General features: G+C 40.9%; 1 protein-coding gene across 2 annotated transcripts in view; it reads right to left on the bottom strand.

Annotated features, from left to right (window-relative positions):
- Positions 1 to 13,703, bottom strand: part of PSTPIP1 (proline-serine-threonine phosphatase interacting protein 1) — a 94,026-nt gene that overhangs the window by 36,783 nt on the left and 43,540 nt on the right. For both annotated transcript variants that reach the window (XM_025210841.1, XM_006029380.3), the window contains exon 4: positions 1,257 to 1,291. In XM_025210841.1, coding sequence (XP_025066626.1) covers positions 1,257 to 1,291 — 35 coding nt within the window. The remainder of the gene's footprint in view (positions 1 to 1,256; positions 1,292 to 13,703) is intronic.

Genomic DNA, 13,703 nt, shown 5'->3' with positions numbered 1-13,703 from the left:
GAATGCATGATTTGCCATGGCAAGTTGGGCTGATGAAAAAATAAAAAGCAGCAAATACATAATGCAATCCAATCCCAACAAACAAGATAGTTAATGGTAGAAAATTTCATCCTGGATGAATCGGGGGGCCGCTTTCTCATGATTTCAATTATCTCCCTTTCAATACACAGCCTGTTTGTTTGTATGATTTTTTGCTTTACGGTTATCCCTGGAATTTTACTCTGTTAATATTTCCATGGTCTTGTGGTGGGTTTGCTCATCATCTACCCAGGTTATGATCATATACATGACTTTACAGGACCCTTCCTAGTACTCTTGATGAGGCCTGCAACATACACATGCTAGAGCAACTGTTACTTGTAATGCATCCTAAGAGCATGCTTTGTAGGTGCTTGAAAATAGGGACATAAAATGGGAAGAGGCCTCCTGGACCATTGAGTCCAGTGCCCTATATGTGGTTAACCATTTACCTGATTTTCCCGAAGTCACCACACCAACCCCTCACATACAGGTACAAAACCAGAAATACCACCCACACCCAACGCCATGCCATAAGTAAAAGCAAGGGAGTGTCAGTGTCCTGACACTGCAGTGATGGAGAAATAGATGGTTACCAAATGCTTTTAGTTGATCTGTGTTTCACTCCTTCATAGTCCCATTTGCAGACAGTTCATGTTTTTACAGATCTCTCTTCCCCCCTTCTCTCTACTTACAACTTCCATCCTTATCCATACAATGATCATCTTCCCACCAACCACACTGTTTGCTATTAGTCTTTCTCTGTTGCATGTCTTCCAGTGTGGAGACCTTAGGGACCTGATCTAAGGACTGTTTAAAGGCTCTCAGTTTAGTTTCTTAGAGATTCAGGAAAAGGAGGGGAGAAGTAGGCTTTTATACAAGAGCATGGGGAATCAGAAAGAGAAAAGCAGCACAGCCAGGCTCGCCCTACTAGTGGTTTACAATGTTTGCATTCTGCGCCTTTGGGAGTTGAATTTTATGTGAAGTTGAGGGAGCGGGAGGATGGCTTCTGCTCAGATTATCTATCACCACCATGTTACCCACAGGGGATTAGAGCAGCAGAAGCTATAAATAAAGGGAATTAAGCCTCTTGGAGTGGAAAGCCCCTGCCCTAGTGGAGAAGGAATGTATGAGATTTCTGTCTGCTTCAATGTCTGCTTGGCCCTTTGAATAAGCAAGGAGTAAAAGGATTTTTAAAAAGAGGGGGGAGGGGGAAAAAGGAAGATATAAATACTTACCTTGTTTTAGGACCTCAAATGCTGCCTTCAGTGTGCTGAGGGGAGAGAAAATACCAAACATACACTCATATTAATATGTCTCCTCAGGACAAATTAAATCTAGAGGAAAAAATTCTGCCACCAAAACTTTCCCTTCAAAGAACCACACAAAATAAAATCCTTGACAGTCTTGTTACAGAGGCTGACCATTCTAAAAGGGAAGATCACATTTCTCTGCTATAATTAGGAAGAGCAATAAATGCTTTATGAAGCAGGGAATTAGAAACTCCTCTGTTTGAACTATGCTATGCTCCTTAATCCCTAGCTACTATGCATGTTAGCATAAATGTCTCTGTGGTAGCATTTTGGGATGAACACACAGGGAACTCCAAAGGGCAAAGATGGGCAAGCCTGACCTAGTCAGAGCTGAATATTGGACTAACATGTTGTGTTTCCTCCTAGTTATCTTCACAGCAGAGGCTGCAGCTGGGCAACATAACACTACCTCCGTCCTGCACTTCTGCAGCACCCCTGTGTGGTGCCAGCTCAACATTGTGTAAAGACTCCAGCGCAAGATTTTTCTCAAAATGTTTTTCAGAACTACACAGAGGCCTGCCTGGAGATCTGGACCCTGCAGGTAGGCAGTGCCTGTTCACAGCCATACAATGTATGGATGAACCATATTCAGTGACCTATTTTGCAGTACTGGGTCATGGAGACTGGCAGGGCAGAATGGTATGCTGATCAATTTGAGAACGGTCAGATTGAACCAGCCCAGGGAGAGAGAGAGTTTTATAAAGGGGCTTTACAAGAAGCCAATAAAAAGCAGTAATATATTGTCTATTGTCCTGGGATAAATGAATAATACATCCTCTGGCACCTGAACAGGGGACAAGCTACAAATGTTTTAAGGAAGCAGCAGAATGACCAGCAGAGAGACAGCTAGAGTAAATCAAGTGAGAGATGATGACATGGGCATGTTAAGCACTCTCCTCCTCACCACCATGTTGCAGTGTTGCATCTCCATTGCACACAGGTCCAGGGAACCTGTTCATCAGTTTCTTTACCCAGAGGGGTATTGAATTTTGTAACTGCACCAAATTTAGAAAGTAAACTTTCCGGAGCAGAGACTATACTACCTCCTAAAGGTCTGTATTGGGGCTTTATGAAGGGAGGCATTGACGTGGCCTAGGGGAAAACCCATGAGAGGATAAGGAATACTCAGAAAAACCCGTTAATTGGTTTATTTAAAACCTGGAGCTTCCAGTGCCAAAAGTATGAGGTGTGGCCACCTAGAGATTGAGGAGATGGATGTGGCTGTACCAACCCATAGGTAACCAGCATGGGGAAATCCTACACAGCTTTGGCTACTTGAGAAGGCCTGAGGAACATGGAAGAACCCACTTCCTCCACAGTATTTTGGGGACAAGCTCACTCCTAGGAAAGCCTGATGACAGCCTGGGTTTCCAAGGAGTGAGCCTGTCTACAACCCACTCTCAATTCTCTATACCCTCTCTGGTGCTTCCTTCTTCCCTGTCCAATACTAACACTTACTGTGAGATTTCTGGCTGCTTTCTCTTTGGCTGAGACTTGGAGCACTGTTTCAAAGCTTTAAAAATATCCCAGGAGAGGCCTTCATATCAGATTTAAAGATCTGGCTTCTGCCTAGCTGTGATCAAGTTTTACATTTGAGGGGGGAAAAATACTATAGTGTGCAATCTAGGCAGAGCTAGTGGTGGGTTAGCCAAATGACAGCCTGCTACCCCTCAAGTCGTCATCTCAGGTGGACTTGGCAACCACAGCCTAGAGCTTACAACCCATGAGTTATGTGCTGATGCCATGATATGCACTTAGTCACAAGGGCAAAATGATTATCTAGATACAGAATTTAAGGGCCACATTGCATAAAGTAACTGGGCATGAGGTAATATGGTTAAATGGGAAGACTTCTTCAGGACCCTATGGAGCAAAAAATATTATGGGATATGGAAAATAACATGTAAGATCCAAAGATTAGCATGAACATCTCCTTGGGCACGTCCAGACAAGTGCGCATGTGCCTCTTGCAGCATCCTAAACCAGTTTGAGACATTGCAATAGGCACACTGGGAACAAAAAAATGCTCCCCACGCTGCATATTTGCAACGCAGGGTCAAAGTGTGATACCTGGAGATCAGCCATGTAATTGATAAGTGTGATGCTGATTTGTTTACAGAAGATGCACATACAACACAAATAGACCTTTTCTTTTGTGTCTGTAGTAAAGGTGGGGAACAGCATTACCAAACTTATTAGAAGAAAACAAATATTTAAATAATACATAGAACTGTGAACCACAAAGATGATTACAGGATACTAAGAGTCATTAAGGCTATTTGCATAGTCTATTGATCTCCTATTCTCAGAGTTGTTCCTGGACCCTGAGGTATCTGTGTGCCAGGCATAGTCAAATTGCTGTATTAGATACTGAAGAAAGATGCATTCTTAGTACAAGTATTTAAAATAGTTTTCTTTCTTTATTTTTTTTTAAAACATCGGTTTGTATAATTCCTCTCTTATGGGCCCATCAGAAATAGTAAATACAAACTTTGTAGGAGGTGAGGGAGGACAGGAAGGTCAAATTCTAGGCTAGGGAACCTTCAAGTATTCCTTTAAACACTTCAGCACTCCAGTATATACCACGTCAGCTTCAGATGCCACCCATAAACCACCTTTTAAAGGTCTGATTCCAAAACATCAGGGTGCAGTAGCAAAGGAGTTATGGAAAGAATCCCATTTGACAGAGATGTAGATGAGATGTTTGTAATTTAATTTGGCTAATACTCTTGAATACATGGCAACTAAATGAAAACTCTCATTTCAGAGCTCCTTTCCATGTGAGTACGATTTCCTATTGAGAGTCATCATTTCTTTGTTCTGATGCCATGGGGGTGGGAATGCCTCTGCTTCCGGCCATTTTAACAAAATTCTTTCTCCCTAAAGCCACGTTTTTATGAAGAAACATGTGCTGCATGGGGCTCTGTGGATACAATGGATCTTTCAGTTCCATGGCCAGGCTGAAAATCCAAAAAAAATGAGTTTGGGGTCAATCAATACTTCACTATTTGGCAACTTTAGCAACGCTATTCATGAAAAAACCCACATTGCCCAGCATTAGTGTGTCTGTTTCAAATTTAGGGGATTATTTAAACTAAACAAATTGGTTAAAGACAAAACACCAGCATTAAATGTTAACCTCCCCACGGTCAGTCCACTTGCTAATATCCTTATGGAATGGGAATGGTGAGAATTGTATTGTTCATGTTTAAAGCTCTTCCATTCTCCCCAGCCCTAGTCAGGCTTAGATTTAAAGACCTTGATGTTAAAGGAATTTCTGGGGGGGGGAGATAAACAGACCAAACATGGGGCTGGAGTAAGGAGTAAAGCACCAGCAGATGAAACGGTAACTAGAAGCAACTCCTGGTGATTTTTGCCATCTAGTGGCTGATGCATTATAATCTTTCAGTTAACCAGAAGGCTAACATCTAGCAGAGGCTATGGTACTTGTGGCATTCTGACTTTCACAACATTTCTGCACATTTTAGAAGAACTGATAGCTTCTTAACACATCCTCAATGTAAATTGTTTTCATATATTTATTTCTCTTGTGGGGTGTTGGTTCCCAAGGCAATGAAGATATGCTTCTCATTCCTGGATTACTTTATACCCTGGGTGAAAATATGAAAATACACATTACAGTAAAGGGATGACTTTTGTAGGAGCTGGGTTTCATTACACAGAGGTCTTCCTCTGTAGATCTGAAATCACTTTGCAAGACAGTGAAGCAATCCCCATGGTCACTCAGCAAGACGGTGGCAGAGTTGGAGATGTAATCCCAAATTTCTCAAATTCCACTCTCCACTAAGAGACACCACCTCTCTTTGTAAACTCATTGACCACTGAAAGGATGGATCACTTGAAAATTAGTGCCATTTTTCTTCCCTTAGGTTCTGTTCTCTTTGCTGTTCCATCTCTCCAAGCTGACCAGTCATTTTGCATTTTAATGGATGTCCCTCACACGATGTATAGTGGTCCACACAATATATGGAGCATGTGAGCAACACCAGACCAGATTATAATTCCTTTCTCAATCCCTGATTATGCATCATATTTTACAGTATAATTAGATGTAGGATTTTTGTATGGGTAATGAAATGATGTGGGATGATGACCCTTAAAACCCTTATTTTTTTATTAGCCAGAAGTTCAGGTCCACCCTGCAGCCCTCCTTTGGAGTATTCTCTCTTTGTTTTTTAAACTTAGACTCCACTAGGCATTTGTATACTTGTTTTCCAAAACCAGTAGAGCTGCATCAGTGCCAGGAAGTCTCAAGCTCTACACTAGATGGGACCCAAGTATTTTTCTCACTGTGTAAAAAAACAAAAAACAACTTGATTTCATGATGGTAAGAGGCTAATTACCAAAACTACTGCAGCTCACACTGTTGTGAAACAGGTACAAAGTGTTATAATTATGAGTGACAGCAGACTCATCTCTCTTTTTGGCTTATCTCTAAGCCTTACCTATTCTTTCTGTCCCCTCCAAGCCCATTTCACACCATTCATTATTACATTTATATTTACTTCCAAGTTTTGTTTTGTGGGGGGGTTGTTTTTTTACCTTTGGGGTACATTCAAACTATACCAGCCTCCTTCCTGACTTGGTGTTACAGGGATAGTGTATATAATAGCCCACTGAGCTTAGACAGATTTTTTTTTTACTGAAAATGTGGCATCTTTGTTGTAGGGTTGTTGGTTGTAGTTGTGTTGCTCTAAGGATATAGGCAGACCAGGTTCTTTGGGTAGAGACCAACTAAATAGTTGGAAAACATTTATTAGCAAGCTTTTGGGCATCAACACCCTTCTTTGGGTATAGAGAGAGACTGCTGGTGTTTGTGTGCTCTCCTGGGTAGAATAGAAGCCAATATGCAAAATACAGGTCTGTGAAAATGCAAATACACAGCAGTGAGGATCAGAGGGATGGGAGACAATAGATGAGAGAGGTGGGGGAGGAAAAGGGGGAATGTTTATCTGGTAATAGAAGAATGTAGCTGGTAAACTGCAGACAGGTTACCTGGGGTTATCAGATGGCAGGCAGGTTATAATGTACCATAAATCCAATGTCTATATTTAGTCCATGATTTTTTGTATCCAGTAGATTTATGAAGTGAAGTTTGTAGGCTTGTCTATGAAAGGTGTTTTGTAAATTCCCTTTGAGGATCATAACTGAGAAACTGGAGAGAGAGTGGCTGTCTTGTGAGAAGTGGGTACCCACAGGTAATTGGGTATTTTTGTCTTTGATAGATTTTTGGTGTGCATTTAATCAAAGACAAAAATATCCAATTACCTGTGGGTACTCACTTCTCACAAAACAGCCACTCTCTCTCCAGTCTCTCAGTTATGATCCTCAGTGGGAATTTACAAAACACCTTTCATAGACAAGCCTACAAACTTCACTTCATAAATCTACTGGATACAAAAAAATCCTAGTCTAAATATAGACATTGGATTTATAGCACGTTATAACTTGCTTGCCATTTGATAAGCTCAGGGAACCTGTCTGCAGTTTACCAGTTACATTGTTGTATTGCCAGTTCAACATCCCCCCTCTGCTTCCTCCTCCCCCGCACCTCTCTCACATCTATTGTCTCCCACCCCTCTGATCCTCACTGCCACACATTTGCATTTTCACAGACCTGCATTTTGCATATTAGCTTCTATTCCACCCAGGAGAGCACACAATTCACCAGCAGACTCTCTCTATGTCTGAAGAAGGGTGTTTGTGCTCAAATGTGTGCAAAAAACAATTTTTCCAACTATTTAGTTGGTCTAATAAAAAATATCACATCTACCCAAAGAACCTTGCCTGCACCTTTGTTGAGTCACTTTGAGTTTTTCTGAATGCTTTGTGCTCTCCCTCAAGCACAAAATGATCTACCTCAATAACTTACTAAGTGCCTTTACTATTTGTGTACAGGAAGATACAGCATAGACACTTCTGACAGGAAAACCACAGCTCATTTTTTACCTTCACTTGGTGAATAGGAGTGGAAAAATAACACTGCCTTTTTTTTGTTTGGTCTTTCTTTTGACTTGCAACAAATGATGCACAATGTTCATGTTATACAGAAGGTGTTATTTCTGTAACAATGAGAGGCAGTGGGCAAGAAGAACTATGTTCCTGGGCCATTTATTCTATACCCCAGATGAATTAGGTCCCAGTTTCATTATCAGAAAACAAGTGAAATGACTCTCTTTCTTCCCTCGCCATGTTTAACATCTGGTTTAGGCTTTCTGTATATAGTGGGCTAACAAAGGTTTTTATTGTGCTATCCTCTTGCGAAGTGTAAGGCTGTTGTGTGGCATAGGAAATGAGCCAAAATCTCATTTGGTCCCCTGTGTTTTGAGTCTACGGCTACATCTACACTGGTAAAAGGTCGAGCTCAGAGGTTACCATGAGAGCCATGAAGATTCAGGCAAAAGGCTCACCAGATTTTTTTAGTCAAACTGTGACCTGGAGTGCTGTGCCCAGGATCATGTCCAGATACTCCTCAACCTAATCAAGTACCATTTACAGTTCAGTCCAGGGCTGGGGTGGGTGAGCACTTAGGCACACAGTTGACAGCCCAGAGGTCACAGGTTCAAGGCCATAGCAGAAATGCTCATAAGGCAGCCTGTCAGATTCCAGTGCATCTGTGAGTTCTGCTAAATACCTTGCCACAAGGATATGAAAAAAGAACAGCTGGGTTGTTGACAGGGGCAATGTTTGGCACATTTGTGGAGCGATGCTTGAGCTCATAACTCTGGAGTCATAGTGAAATGTTGGACCTGAAACACTGCAATAAAAGTTGCATTTTTATTGGTGATAAATAAGTTATTGTAAAACCCTAGGTCAGGTCTGTACTAGAAACTTCTGCTGGCGTAAGAATATTAGCGATGGGAGTGGATTTTTAAAAACCTCTACATACTAGCAACACCAATATTCACTCAAGCAAAATGCTTTTGCTGGTATAATTTAATTTGTTCAAGGAAGCGATATGAGCTGTATGGCAAAAGCACATTTTTCTGGTAGAAGCTGCATTTACAGTAAATGAGTAAGCTGGTTTAACTGGACTGACCACCCTTTTCTTGTGTAGACTAAACCATAGCTGAGACAAGGCACAAGTAATGTTTGTCTCCACTGTAGCTAGTTAAAGTGAAGCCTGTATCTCCTACCTGGGTTTTTTACCAAGGTGAAGCCTGGACTGGGAAAGTACTATTTGTCATCAAGCCCCCCCGTAGGGGAACTTTATACAGGACAGCCAGGCCCTGATCTTCATGTCAGGTATGCAACATACAGCTCAAGAATTTGTTAATGAACTTTCTCAGCTCTCTAGGTGGTATTGTCAAGCGTAGATTTAGCCATAGCTCCAAGTAAAAAGACTTTGCTCCTGGTGTCTGGATATTTAGCTGTATGCTAAATACTGTACTAGAGAATGCAAATACTTCCAAAATTGCTATAACATTTGACCCTTAGAGTAAGAAACAAGACAAGTTAATTAACATTATGCATTTAAATATAAAAAAGATTTCTCACTCATTTTTTCTTTTCAGTAGGTGATAAACACATATTATCAAACACATGACAGGTGTGAAAAATAAAGGTTAGCTAAAAGTCTAGCATTTTTCAACAGGTAACCAAGGCTTTAATTCCTCAGTCCCTTCCACAATGCCTATTTCAGCCTAATACTGTACAAAGTGCAAAGTGACCTGCATAAACTAATTGTGTTTTTTATAAATCTTCTGGCCTCTTTTGTCTGATAGCTTCTGTCCATTTTATTTCCTGATAAATCTGGCCTCTAGGTTTGGATCCTGCAAAATGATCCCTCCATGCAGACCCTTACTCTTTCATAGTATTGACTTCAAAAATATAGGTCTGTGCATGCGCAAACCCATTTTTAGGAATAAAAGCTGCAATGCGCAAGGTACTCTCCAAAATTAAATGAGCTGTAATTCACAGAGCATTTTACTAATATGCCTAATACAGAAAATTAAACTTGACTGACTCTGTGAAAAATGTGTTATATTTATACATCATGAGAAAATATTTTATTTTCCATTTGAGATGCTAGGAATTTGTTTGTTGCAGGAGTTTCACTATTTCAGGCATTACACTGAAGGGCTAAGCAAATGGAAACCTGAAGTAGTGCCACTTCCCAAGTCTGAAAAGGGCTTCCAACTAGGACAGAAGGAGAAAACAATATGCATGAAAAGAGGCATGAGGAAGAGGGTGCAAGCAGCAAAAAAACAAAAATGAAACAAACTTGCCATAAAACACAGGGTTTAACCAGTTCCTGCACCACTGTAAAATCTGTTTTACAGAGGAACCAAGCTCCTAGTGCTTGATTCAGTTGGAGCTGTAGATGAGCGAATAAAAATTGGGCTCTGCAACTTTTTTGTTTTGTATGGTTCATTGCTTCTGGAGTTGCTCAGTTGGAGAAGTCTCTTGAGCTGTTGCCTGAAAATTCATAGAGCCACTTTGCAGCACAAAAGAGATCCTCCCTCTGGTACATGTGGCTGTAAATTGCTCATATGGTGTCAACACCAACTTTCAGGAGAATGTTGTGTTTGGCGCTTGTAAGCTTGATCTGAATTTATTCAGTTGGAAATCTCTGAAATTTCTTATAAAGCTTTTGGTGTGTCCATTCCTACTTGGATAGGGATCCATTCCACATCCCACACTAATGCAGCCATGACTGTGAAATTTTGGAGCTGCAGCCATGCAATATCTTTAAGGTTTTATTTTTATTAAAAACTACAAATTGTGAATATTGTATTAGTTGAATGTCACTTTTTCTGGTAATTAAACATAAAAGTATAAAGTAACGTGGGAATGGAGGCTGGAATGCTAGTGAACTCAGAAGGCAAGGTCGATATGCTCCTTTATCGACTAACTAAAGAAGATACATATGAAGACCAGGGAGAAGTCTAGTGAAGGCCAGGGAGAAACTGAAGCAGTAAAGGAGAAATTTAAAATAGCAAATAAAAAACAAATTTGTTCAAGGAAGTTATGATTCAGTATGGGAAAACGTCAATGATTCCGTTCTGAACAGTGCCCAAAAAATTATGACCTCACAGGACTTGTACACTAATTCCTCTTCAGGCCCACTTTCCCCTGTATTCTACCTAATCCAGCCATAAACCCACTCCTTGAATACCATCCTGTCTTATCACATGCCTAATCTAATCACTGATTGCATGTGCACTGGTATTTCCTACTCCTTCCTTTTAAGCATCTTATCTGAAGGCCTCTTCTCTCAGTCCTGCAGATGGAGCGTCTCAACCACTGGTATCCCAAGCTGTACAATGAACCAAGCCCCACCATGCATTGGAGGATCAAAGTAATTAAAATGAAAGAAGTAACACGTCACCTTCCCACACACCTTTCCTGTTACCAGAAATGGGTAGATATAAGGGTCTGAGCAATAACTAATTTGATTAAATTTGTGCCATGGGCTGGCAAGGGAAAACACCCACCCCTGACAGGAAGTAGCTTTCACAGCTGCAGACCTCCAAAAGGAGGCAGACTTCATGCCTAATAATTTGTCTGGATCAGGCTATGTGCATCTGAAGAATGACACTGCACAGCTGCATGTTAGAGAACATTTATTTTTAAGGAAGATGCTGGACTATTTGTTTGACATTACCTTGGAAACCAGTAGCAACTTCTCATAAGTCTTGCCTATACTAGGAAATGGAATAGTTCTGGGTCTCTGATCTCAGACTAGTAGATGCTTCATCATCTGTGGAGGCCAGATCCTATTCACAGAGTGAATGGAGCATACTGGAGCTTATCTCTTTGCGAACCAAGTCTTAGCTGTGATTTCTGAATTGGCATAGAAGACTTTGCCTGTCCTTCACTAGCATTAAAAACACAGCCAATATCATATCCTGGGGACCTTCAAACACCTCGTGCCAATAGGGCCAAAGATGAGGACACCACCTTTTACCTAACCCGTTTAATTACTGAAAGTTAATACTTTCAGTTCTAAGGGCTAGTTGGGAGCTCTCATTCCACCTTGATGATTTATTATATTATTGCCCCTCTGTGAAACACCAGCAAATATCAGGGCATTACAAAAGAATTTCCAAGAGGAGCAGATATCATTGATACGGACTCTGGGTATAGTAGGTAAATAGGGCTGGAAGGGACCTCCTGAGGTCATGTAGCCCAGTCCCCCTCAATGCAAGATCATTCCTGATCTAACCATTGCAATCGGGTGTCGGTCTGACCTACTTTTGAAAATGTCCAAGGATGGAGATTCCATGACCTTTCTGGGTGGCCTGTTTCACTGCTTAACTATTCTCATAGTAAAAAAGTTCTTTCTAATCTCCAACCTAAATTTCCTCTGCTGCAGTTTAAAGCTATTGCTCCTAGTTCTGTTCTCAAAAGCCGTAGAGAATAGTCTATCCTCATCCTCTCTATAATCACCCTTCAAGTATTTGAAGACAGTTATCAAATTCCCCCCGCAGTCTTTTCTTCTCCAGACTACATAATCCTAGTTCTTTCAGGGTTTTCTCATAAATTATGCTTTACAGGACTCCAATAATTTTTGGTGTTCTCTGCTGGAGTCTTTCTAATCTGTCCACATCTTGAAAATATTCCAAGTGTAACTTGTTTTATTGAGACATACATACCAATCCTGAAACAATGGTGTTCACAAACAGTGTGCAGGCAATCCCTTCTTCCCGAAAGTTTAGTTTAATCCCTGCGTGCAGCTCCTTGAGAAAAATTCTTTTCCAATAATTTATTCTAATTGGAGGCCCAGAAAAAAGCAAACTCTTCTGCTTTTTGCACAGCTCCTTCTAACTAATCCTTACATAATCAGAACTAATTGAGAATACACAGGATGTCTTCTCAGGACTGAACTTGTACTCTGGAACTTTGTATAACAAGTGACCTTTGCCATAACTATATATCTGGGTTTTCAATGCAGTAGATAGAAGTCCGTGGGTTTTGGTAGGTGTTTAGCAGACACCCCCTTCTTTTTCTGGATGCTGTGTGCTTGTGAGTCCCTGGTCCAAATCAGGCAGACTAGCATGGAGTTGCAAGGGGCTGATACACAGGCTGGATACGCAGGCTGGAGAGGGGCAAGGGATGCAGAATGCTAGGCTACTATCACATGATGAGGAAAGAGACAATTATTTTAATTGAATGTTAAGCAGGGCAGTGATCTACTAACAAACTGCTAACTGCTCAGCTGCTAATTGACATGGATGATCCTGATGTTTCATAGTCTCCCAAGGGCCTTGCAAATGAGTACAGATTTTATCATTGTGTTAATTATTTCTACTGCTAAAATGCAATAGCTTTAAAATGTTAATAGAATTGTTATAGCAACAGTCATCCAGATATACAACATGCATAGTGTTTTTTGCCTTCAGAGGATTTTCCAATCTTTGCAACAGTCTGGTGAGGGAGGCAAGTAGCAGACAAGGGGCAATGAAAGAGCAGGAAGAGTTATAGTGATGAAGAGTTGTGGGACCTCGGGGAAAAAATGCAAGTTTTGTTAGGGAGACAGAAGTTACACTCCTCATTCCTATTGCTGTCCCCCTGCCCACTGAGGCACCAATTTACAGTTGTGTAGGAAGCATTGATTACGTCTGTGTTTCCTGGTTTTTCTAATTTGGGTGGAATTGAATCTTGGAATGGCACGAGAAACACAAAGCACTATTTAGTATCTGCAGTATTCGTTCCATGTTAATTAAGTCCCGGGGGCGGGGGGAGGTAGAAGTGTTCAGGATTGGAATTTGGAGCTCCCTGATAGAGGCAGGAGAATTCTCCTTTTCTTGGAGGTAAATAATTTATTCACAGAAAAATGCAGACTGGAGCCAGTTGAGACTATTTGCACATTCAAGTTGAATTCAGCAAATAATTTTGGTTGAAACAATAAAAATAAAAAATAAAAACAGAAATGTCAAAACAGCCCAAAACATTTCTAAAATGTTTCTTCTTTTTAATCCAGAATCCATAAAGTACTGAAGTGCCATTAGCAAAACAGAGGATGATGAGAGGTTGATGTTAGTTCCCTTCCTCCTAGTAGGTAGGAGGAACTAAGAGTTCTAGTTTTTTGTATATCTCCTAGTAGGTAGAGCACTCATTTGGGAGGTTAGACCCTGTGGTTCAAGTCTCTTCTTAACCTGACTTGAAACACAGCCCTAACTATTGTACTATGGCACTGTTCTGGGATGGGTTGTCCTCAACCTCTCCTCTTAAAACTGTTATATTTAGTATCACTTGTTGTCTATTAATTGGCCCAGTGAGTCTGAATATGAATCGACAGCCTTCTGACTGGGATACTTGCTTAAGATGTGGAAGAGGTACTGGTATTTGAGTCTGTGCTTCAAATCAGACAGGGAGGGAGTGTAAGCCTAGGTCTCCCACACTCTG

The sequence above is a fragment of the Alligator sinensis genome, unplaced genomic scaffold (assembly GCF_000455745.1).
Source record: "Alligator sinensis unplaced genomic scaffold, ASM45574v1 scaffold319_1, whole genome shotgun sequence".
Lineage (NCBI taxonomy): Eukaryota > Metazoa > Chordata > Crocodylia > Alligatoridae > Alligator > Alligator sinensis.
The sequence above is the reverse complement of the archived record's forward strand: the minus strand, read 5'-3'. Positions and strand labels throughout refer to the sequence as shown.